This window comes from Cannabis sativa, chromosome 7, assembly GCF_029168945.1.
Source record: "Cannabis sativa cultivar Pink pepper isolate KNU-18-1 chromosome 7, ASM2916894v1, whole genome shotgun sequence".
Taxonomy (NCBI): Eukaryota; Viridiplantae; Streptophyta; class Magnoliopsida; order Rosales; family Cannabaceae; genus Cannabis; species Cannabis sativa.
This window is the reverse complement of record NC_083607.1, coordinates 7,750,920-7,760,779: the sequence shown is the minus strand read 5'-3', so window position 1 is coordinate 7,760,779 and position 9,860 is coordinate 7,750,920. Positions and strand designations below refer to the sequence as shown.

Below are 9,860 nucleotides of genomic sequence, written 5' to 3'. Positions count from 1 at the left end.
TGAAGGAAATTAGACAAAGTCTTTAAATTCGATAATCTCAGTAGTTTGGTGGAAATTTTTAACGGCGAGAAAAATTCAGGAAATATAATTTAGTACATGTCAAAATTTAGAGGACAAAAATTCCTAATATAAAATAAGAAAAAGAATTTGGGTTAGAGTTACTTGAGCTGCAAGAGTAGGCAAATACCACCCAATTTTATAGGAAGAAAGAGTCAATTGTGAAAGCCATTAAGCCAAACATAATATGCCATGACATCCACACGCTTCTTCTACCCCAATTTAGGCCGCCAAGTTTCACTCTTCCCTTACAATTTTCATTTATTTTCTTTACACTAACATAATAATAATAATTAATACTTTTAACAAATATTACGTGTGCACTTTTTTTTTGAGTTAATCATTTCTGCACTCGTTAAATATAAATATAAAATTTAATTATGTTATGATTATCTGATAATCAAATTAAATTCCTCTCTTTATTCAGATAATTTTATTTATGCCACGTGGTCTTTTTTTTCTTTTCTTTGGCAACCTTTCTTTCACACTCATATGTATATATAGTTTCCCAATTTGGATAGAAATTTCTCCAACCGATCGTTAAAGTTTTCGAGCTCAAGGTATTTTCGGTCATACTCTGATTATATATGTATTATATCTACATATTTGAATGAGTTATGTAGAATTTCCATTTGATGTTTCAAGTTTCATTGGCAATGAAGGAATTTTAGGAGATTTCTCCTTCTGGGTATTTGTATTTCAATGACTAGACTAAGTTTTCTAAACCATTATATGAAAAATGAACGATATAAAATTGTTATTTGGAGAAAAACGATTGAAAGATTCTCTTCTTTTTGTGTTTTATTTTGTATTTAGAAATTCGCATAATTTTGATATTTGATCGATTAAATATGAAATTGAAATTAGATAAAACGTGGGCGTTGTCTATTTTCTTCTAATTTGGTTTTCGTTCTTTGTAAGATGCGCTTATTTTGATGGGTTAAATCATTCATTGTATATTCACGTCTATAGTTGGTAAATCCATGTGTTTTATTCTCTAATTTAATGTTCTCTTGTTCTTAGTAGTAACAATGGAGACAATGTTAGGTTTTGGTTTGGGGGGAGAGTTTGAATTTTATGCTGTATTTCTCTTGTAGTTGGAGAAGATGTCTTGATTCATTTAATTTAATTTTTAAGTTTCCCCTGTTTATCATAAAATAGATTGTACAAACATGGTAAAATTTGAAACTATTAATGCTTATGCAAGAAAATTTCAATGCATGGCATTTCAGTTTCAAACCAAAGATAAATTTGAAGACACTCCGAGCTTTCTTCTCATATAATTTCTGGTATTCTAACAACTATGGAGTATTAACTTATTTTTTTTAATTGAAGGGTAAAACTTTTGCTACAAATCGTGATCTTTTTTCTTTTGTGGTTATGAACATTATTCATCCATTCCTTCCATTGAATTGCATATTTGACAATTTTGTATGCCTTTGTATATTATTTCCTGAATGCCTTATCCATCGTTGGATTTGTTCTTATTTAAATTGATGTATGTAACAGGTATAAACTCCACTTTTAACCTGGATTCTTCACTGTTCAAGAATTTTTTGCATTAAAATTGGTTTCGTTGTTGAGTGACATTATGGCTTTAGCCTTAACCAATCTTTCGTGGTGGTCATGGAGTGGAAAGCATCAAGAGTCAAGACTCTGCAATGGGTCTTCCTTGAGTTCTTCACCTGAGTTAGGTACTTGGGAATCTGATGCTCTGAAGTTTCCTTTGGTTAAGAGGTCCAATGTGTCCTCACCATCGAGAAAGGTGAAGCGAAAATGGCATAGTCGGGAAGAGAGGAAAATCGATCGGGAATATGATGTTGTCATTGTGCCGTCTGATGGTGGATGTGTTTCTGGTTCTGAATCTGACAACTCAGATTGGTCGATTGGATGGTTGGAGCCTCATGGCCCTGAGTTTCAGAGTGATGATGAAATAGACAACAGTTTTGCTGTGCTTGTCCCATGTTATGGTCGTGGTCTTCAGGAAATGGTGACAGATACCAAGAACAATATTTTGAGCACTGTTGGGATTATTCCAGATAGATATTCAATTGGTAAGTTAAAACAACTTGTTCTTTCCTTTCAAGTTTTTCTAGATTGTACTTTATTTCTGTTTATAATAAATCTTCAATCTTGAAACCAAATTTGGGTTGGTAGATTCTGAAATTTTGCACTTTAATTTGTAATTATTTTAGACTTTAAACTTAGCTTTTTGTTGGATGCCTCTTAAAAGGGCGCATCAATTGCTGCCGATTTGAGATTGCAAAGTGTTATCTGGTTTTTGTTATTTATGATTCTTTCTTGTGTTGTTTAGTAAAGTTTCTAATAATTTGTAAAAACAAAAATGGCATAAAAGAAACCTCTTTTCTGGCTATGTTCAGCAATAAACACTATTGGCTATAAGTTAGTTATGGAACTTTCCATGGAGGATTATATAACTTGTAGACTTAGAACTGAGATATTCATAATTGTGCCTTAGGTTTTAATCGTTGTTGTTTCATTCCCTTTGATTGATATTTTGAAAGGTCGGATACAATGTGTAAGTAGATAGTTGTTGGTGGATACAATGTGCCAAGTAGATTAGCTGTGATTGTCTGTTGTTTTCTATTAAACTTTTCTTCATATTTTGCAGTTAAGAATTGGTATGCTTTGACCATAGTTATCAAACGCTTCTTCAATCTTGAAATTTGTCATTAAATGCTAATTGTGTTGTAATTTGCTTCACTTTCAGAGAGCAAGAAAAACATTGAACAGTGGCTTTCTTCTCTCCAAAATTGCTGATGTTCTGAAATGTAAGGACTCAAAGTGATCAAGTATAGCAAAAGAAAGCATAACAAAGGGGTAAAAATAACAAAGGGGTAAAAGAAAACAAAAAAGTTGAGACATTCCCAGTATGATATTAATGCTGGAAGAAAATATTTGTTAATGTTGATTGAAGCTAATATTTTTGAGGAGCAGCAGCAGACCATACAAGATTTTGGTACTATACAACCAGTTTCAATTGCTCCTGCTGTAGACATGATTTGGAAATTTAGGACAAGTGGGCTGCTGATATGAATATCCTTTAAAATAAGGAGAAATTTCCAAGAGAAGGATAAAAGAAGGAAAACAGCTTAAAATTTGCAGGAAAAACACTAAAAAAAAGGGTTTTGTTAGTGATTGAAGAATAATTTTATTAATTGGTGTGTGTCATTTGCCTGCTTTGTGATTCATTTATGTAAATAAAAGTGTACATATTAGAAGTGGGTCTATGCTCTAATAGCTTTGTAAGTAACTTGTGGATAATTAAGTATGTCGTGTTGATAACAAAAATTTTATATGGCTTCTGCTAAAGCAGTGCTACTCTGTAACAACTTTGTAATTAACTTTGTGAAACATTTTTTTGTTCTTATTTCTTTGTTGTCATCAGGTTGAATTGATTAGATTTCATTCTATTATTACATTATTCCCATGATATGCTTAGTTATATTGTTTGTAGATGAATAATGCATGATTTTTTTAACAGGTCCTGGCATTAGAACTGAGAATGATTATATGATGTCCTCATTTATTGCTCACTATTTAGACAGACTTTGACTATGCCATGTCTGATCACATGATGACTTGATTTTTTTTTTTACTGTAGTAGGGTACCATTGGTGGTGCAACATGCTACTATTAATCTAGACCATACAATCAATCCTAACCATTCATCAGTATAATGAATGATCAAGATCGTACACTAACTACCATAGGGATGCTCTACGGTAGTCTTTTTCCTTATTTTATTGCAAAATTATATTATATAATAAACTTCACATTAGTAATTACAAGGTTGTTAGGTAGTTTTCAATTACGAGGGAATTATGGGAGTAATTTCACATTGACACAAGTGTATGTATGCTCCACTATTGAGTGTTGTGTGTGCATATTGCATTGACATACAGTGCATAGAACTATGGGCCAATCATGTTCTAAATTTGTATGTTTTAGGCCGATCAAGCTTTGAAGGAGGCTCTTAAGTTGATCTATTTGTGCTTGTATTAATGGATCAACTTGACCTTCTTGTGTCACATAAGGATTTCTTAGAACTAGATCGGGAACAAAGTAATTTGTGTTGTCTGGCTGTACAGTAAGAGGAATATCCTGCCCGTCCAATTCTCTTATGCGATTTAGGTCATTCTTGAGGCCGTGCACGGTACCCAATTGGTCAAACACTGATGTGTCTGGAAGCCTTTGTGCTTGACCGTTGTGAATTATGGGTTGAACTGATACCTCTCTTTGAGGATGGGTACTAAGTTGATCATTCCCTTCCAAGTAACAACTTGAAAAAAATTTCCCGTCTACTATTTGGCCCACAATTTGATCCTGTGGTCTTGGATTGGACGGTCCGTTAACTGGGGTTCGTTGAGTATGTTCAACTGGTCGTTCTTCTGACCATGTTGTGGTCCACTGGGAATGTAAGCATCAGTCACTAGTTGCTGGCAGGTGACTTGATAGGCTCTTCAAATCAGTATGGTTGCTTGTTTTGAACAGTTGTTAATCGCTGCCTGTTGGGCCCTCATGACTTCCACCTCTTGATCCCTCCACTCTTCGAACTGACGTCTTTGCTCATCAAAAGCGAGATTTATAGCTGCTCAGATATCTTGCTAGTCTTAGTGAAGAGTGTTATTGTGGCCTTGTATTAGCCCCAATGCAGCTCGCAAATTCTACAGTTCGGTGTCATCCCCAACTAATCTTTGGAAATTTGTAGTGGACGAGATTCTAGTACCATGAGTAGTTTGTTCGATCGCGATACTGACAGTTCTAGTTTCTTGCGCTCCTGGAGTGAACCCAAGCAGAGGGGTTGTTACTCCTTGACCTACATTTATGTAACTATTGGTGGCTAAGGATTAATCAGGGTAGGGTTTGTCCTGGTTGGATCTCCTGGGTTCACAGGTGTCTGCACACTCGGATCCATCACCATTGGATTGGTTATTTCAGTCTGATTTCCCCTCCTTAGTTGCACAACCATTATGTGTCCTGAAAAAGATTTAAGACAAAAACTTGTGTGTCTTCGCTCTTTATGAAATCACTAAAATATTGACCTTACTTTTAGCCAATAATAGTGAGTCAAATTAAAGCGATTGCGACTAATTAAATAGCAGAAAATAAATAAAATAAAGTAAAGAAAACACTAGATTTTATTGAGGTTCAGCTCCTTATAGTTGGTAATAGCCTACTCTTTTTTTGTTGTATTGACTTGTGAGATGATGAATAAGGATGATTTATTCTCTCTCGAAAGCACTTACAATGATCTCTAAGTAATTTACTCTTGGATCGAGTTTTCTCTCTTAAGTGTTTTCTCTCTGAATGAATTTTATGTCCTTGAATAATGAGATGAGACCACTATTTATAGGGATTAATTACATGAAATTTGTTTCTCTAAATTAATAACAAATAAAATAGAAAACTAGGTTATTTCTATAATTACAATGAAGAAAATGGAAAACTTAGACTGATTGTCTTTATTCTCTAAAGACACAAATTCATCTCGTGAATGTAAGGATTGTGTCGTGACTTGCAAGCTTGGAAATATACGAGATATATCTCAGAGATTGTTAACTTACATCCCCTGGTCGGTGCATGCGAGCTACATGTGCCATGGAAGTTGGTCGGATGGATATCCCTGTTCGGACATCTTGTTGTGATAAATCCAACACGCAACTATATGTATCGTTTTAATAAGTAATACTCAGGTAAGTGAGATCGTTCCCACAAGGACTGTAGCTAAGTACCGATCAATTAAATTTTTATTTCTATTTCGCAATCGAATAAATGGATTTTGAAACTAAATAAACTAAGAAAAAAAAATAAAATAAACAAATAAAAAGTAGTTTAACAATGGATGTAAAATTAAGGATGTGATTTTAATTGCTTTAATTATCCAATTATTAATACTAATTAACTATTCTTCTTCCTCCTATATGATGGCAGATTATAAATTAACCTAAACTTCAAATCATAAAGGTCTGAAATTGTATGTCAACTACTGTATCTCTGAGATAGTACAACAAACAATTCGCATTAAGTAATAATCTAAGGGTCGCACAAGCTATGTGAATACTCTCGTTTCACATTAAATATATTTATTCATTTAGAGTATTCTCAATCCTCACTTTTTAGATTTTGTATTGAGATCATAAATTATGCATAAGGTAGCCAATCAAACACATGTAATAAGAACAAATATGAATAAATCATAACAATAGGAAAAGAAAGAACAATCAAATAGCATTAATCTATGGAATAATCTCAGTCAATATCCATCAAATCCATAAATAGGGAGTTTAGCTCATAATAAAATCTATAATTAAACTAAACACAAATAAAAAAAATAAGAAATTAAGAGAAGAGAAAGAAACTAGATAGATGATTGTCACGAATCGCCCACACTCGCTCTAAGAGCCTTCTTCTTGTGTTTCTAGGGTTCCATTCTGTATATCTCCACTAAAATTCGTGACCCCTTTCATTAAAATAGAGTTTTAGCCCAAAATTGAGAAAAGATGAAGTTTCTAATGTCTCGTACAGAGCCATGGTCGCGACCATATAGTCTAGTCACGACCATTGTAGATAAGTAAAAAAAAAACCCATTCTGCCCACTTTTGGTCGCGACCACGAAATTCAATTTCTTGCTTCAATCTCTCTCTGTAAAATATGTATAACTTTCATATACAAACTCCAAATGAGTTGATTCTAGATGCGTTGGAAAGATAAAAAAATCTAAAATTTCTATATTTTGACTTTTTTTCAAATTTTCATAAGAACATAGTCTAATTTAGGCTTGAAATTTTATCTTTATTTTCTTGCAAAATTTCTCCATTTTATAAATCGATTTTCCAAAATTTGATCAATTTATACATTCCAAGTATCAAAACCTGAAACCAAAGAAAACAAACGTAATTCTATTCCAAAAAAATAACAAAGAAGAAATATAGCTATAAAAAGTGACCTGAGACTTAGGCTAAAAATAGCCTAACAATTTCCTCCAAACTAAATGCTTACTCGCCCTCGAGTAAGACTAAAAACTAAGACAAAAACTAGACTAACAAAAAATTAATTAATTAAGCATCCATTCAATCAAACTGTTGCTGCCACTTGTGAAACTTCATTCAATTAATCAACTAGATTTTCAACCCAAACACTCTAACAACTAATTCAAATGCTTTCTTTGAAGAACAATGTATAAATGCAAATTAAAATTCTTTAATTGGATAACATCATAAAAATTCTACTCTTTCTAATATTCCACAACCCAATGATCAATATGCTTGCATTACGTACATCTCTCCATTAATGTCAACAATCCTTGCTTGAAATCAAAAGGACTTTCATAGTTGTAATGTAATGGCTTAGGCAATAGGTAGATAAAAAGTTATTTTAGGCTGTATTATACCATAAGCACACTATAACACATCAAACACCCACAATAGTCTAATATCCCGATATTTGCCCAAAAAAATTTATGATTGAGAAGCTTACAACTATATTCCCAACATCACTTTTTTTTTACTATAGTTGTTGTGTTTTTTTCTTTTTTTTTTCAAAGAAGAAATATATTATTGTCTTTTTTTTTTTTATTTCTTTTGTTTTTTTTTTCTTTTAGAGATGCTGGAAAACACTATTACTTTTTTTTTCAAACTCTTCTCAATCACCCACTTTTCTAAAAAAAAAAATCACACACAACTTTTTACTCCCTCAAACTTATTTCTAAGTTTATGGCATAATGTAAGGTGCATCGAAAATAAAAGTAGTGAATGGATACGTAATAGGTTTAAATAAGTGGCTATAGATTTTTTAAAAAAGTCTTAAGCTTAACTTGGTAAACTAAGGATAATAAAATAAGGGTATGCTTTAAAAGGCTCAAACGATCCAAAGAAAACTACCTAAATCTTGTTCCAAACAGGCATTGTCAAGGATTTTGCCTCAAGAAAATAAATCATGCAAGTTCTATCTCATTCGAGCAATCATTTTGCCAACCAAAGTAGAACAATTATGGTACAATCCAACTATTGATAATTTACATTGATATAAAATTTTCAAAAAGCATCCAAATTAATCTAAAGAGTAAAAGAATCAAGCACACGGTTCATATTTCAATCTATCCCACAGATAACAACAAAATCATAATCGATATCAGCTTAATTAACAACACACTAAATCACGACAACTAAATAACTAAACAATCAAACAAATAACGAAATTTAAAATTAAGCCCCTCCCCCAAATTAAAAGTTCACATCGTCCCTAATGTGACATAAAACCCAAGGAGAGAAAGACTTACCTGATAATCATGCCACATCAACAAGCGGTCAATACCCATAATAAGTATCATGCAAGACAACTTGAAAGTTGTTGTTGTAATTGCCTTCAAGCTTGGCATGTGATGAGTTTGAACCAAAAGCAGCACCAACAACACAAGACTTTAGATTATGAACTCGGGAAGAAGCCTTTGGTAGCTCGTAGAGAATGTAATATGGTGAAAGTGCATTAATGGAAAATAAGGATCCATTGGCGGTTCATAATATAATAGCGTTGACAAACTCAAATTAACAACTACAAGTGATTCACCCTCCAAGGAAACCTCTTTCCCACTTTGTTCATGAATATTCACAACCTTAACTGTGATTTGATCTTTAATAACTTATTCACTGAGGATGGGTGTTCCTTCAATCTCCAAATCAAAATCATCACTTGTTGAGCAAGCATCCAACATACCTAAATTTTTAGCCACTTCAAAGGATTCTTTCTCTTCAATTCTAGGCTCAATCTCTTCCATGTATTCAACTAATGGCACTTTTTCATTATTCTAACAACTCTCATAACTTTTGTTACTTGAGTTATTGTCGTTAAAACGCTCCAAATTATGTACTATTAGATTGTCACATAGAGATCTTACCATGTCTTCTAAGTGGTTAATTTCTTCTGCAAGTGATGGCATATTCTTCTCTTCCTGAAGTGGTTGGGGTGAGTTTGGGCAATAAGAAGAATATTGGTGACTCTAACCCTGAAACGATGGATCCCAATGCCAGTTGTAATCAAAATTTGTCATATCATTCAACAGATTTATTACATCATGACATCTCTGTTGGGTTTTATGCCCTAAATAAAACTCATTTCAATATAATCAGAATTACTTATTAATATAGATCAGAAATAACATTTAATGTTGCATGGTTCACATGATTTATTTCATGATTATATGTACATAATGTATAAATTCATCTGAAACCCTTTTCACATACTTGATCCTGTTTATTGTGTTGTCAACACATTGGAAAGTAAACATGACTATGTGAATAAAGTTTCCTAGATTTATCAGACACAGGGTTTTACTGATATGATAATCTACAACAGAGTTTACTTGCATTTGGAGAAATGCTATGTTCTTTCCAGAGCATTGGTTAAAGTAAAGCTCAGGTTGGATGCATGGAGTATGCATCGGAAGGGACCGATATTGAACTTTGACTTAGATTTATTAAACTTATCGTAATATCTATTCAAGTCAATATCGCCTATTGATCCTAGATCAAATGATCTTAATCCTGTTATGATTAGGCTCAATCTCAGGAGGCTATTCGTGTTCTTTGATTTGTTAGTTAAGCCTACTTTTAGGTCAGGGTGATACGTACATTTTGGGAACACGGTAGTGCCATTGAGTGGGAGCACTAACATAAACATGGAATCTATAGCTTCTATCTGGCGAATAGTAAGTAAAGGATGATCTGTTAGGTTTTATGCCCTAAATAAAACTCCATCTCAATGTAATCTATTTTATTCAACAT

At 32.9% G+C, this 9,860-nt stretch overlaps 1 protein-coding gene across 4 annotated transcripts; it reads left to right on the top strand.

Moving 5' to 3' along the window:
• Positions 1-357: 357 nt before the first annotated feature.
• LOC115698003 (uncharacterized) lies at positions 358-3,448 on the top strand. Of its 4 annotated transcripts, none has more exons than XM_030625179.2 (3): positions 358-617; positions 1,567-2,111; positions 2,789-3,448. In XM_030625179.2, exons 2-3 carry the CDS (start codon positions 1,649-1,651, stop codon positions 2,836-2,838), a joined length of 513 nt encoding a protein of 170 aa, XP_030481039.1. In that variant the 5' UTR covers positions 358-617; positions 1,567-1,648; the 3' UTR covers positions 2,839-3,448. The 4 variants fall into 4 exon arrangements, with proteins under 4 accessions (XP_030481039.1, XP_060957790.1, XP_060957792.1 ...); XM_061101809.1 differs by lacking the exon at positions 358-617 and adding an exon at positions 635-745; XM_061101807.1 differs by lacking the exon at positions 2,789-3,448 and having other exon boundaries at positions 373-617; positions 1,567-2,368.
• Positions 3,449-9,860: the final 6,412 nt, after the last annotated feature.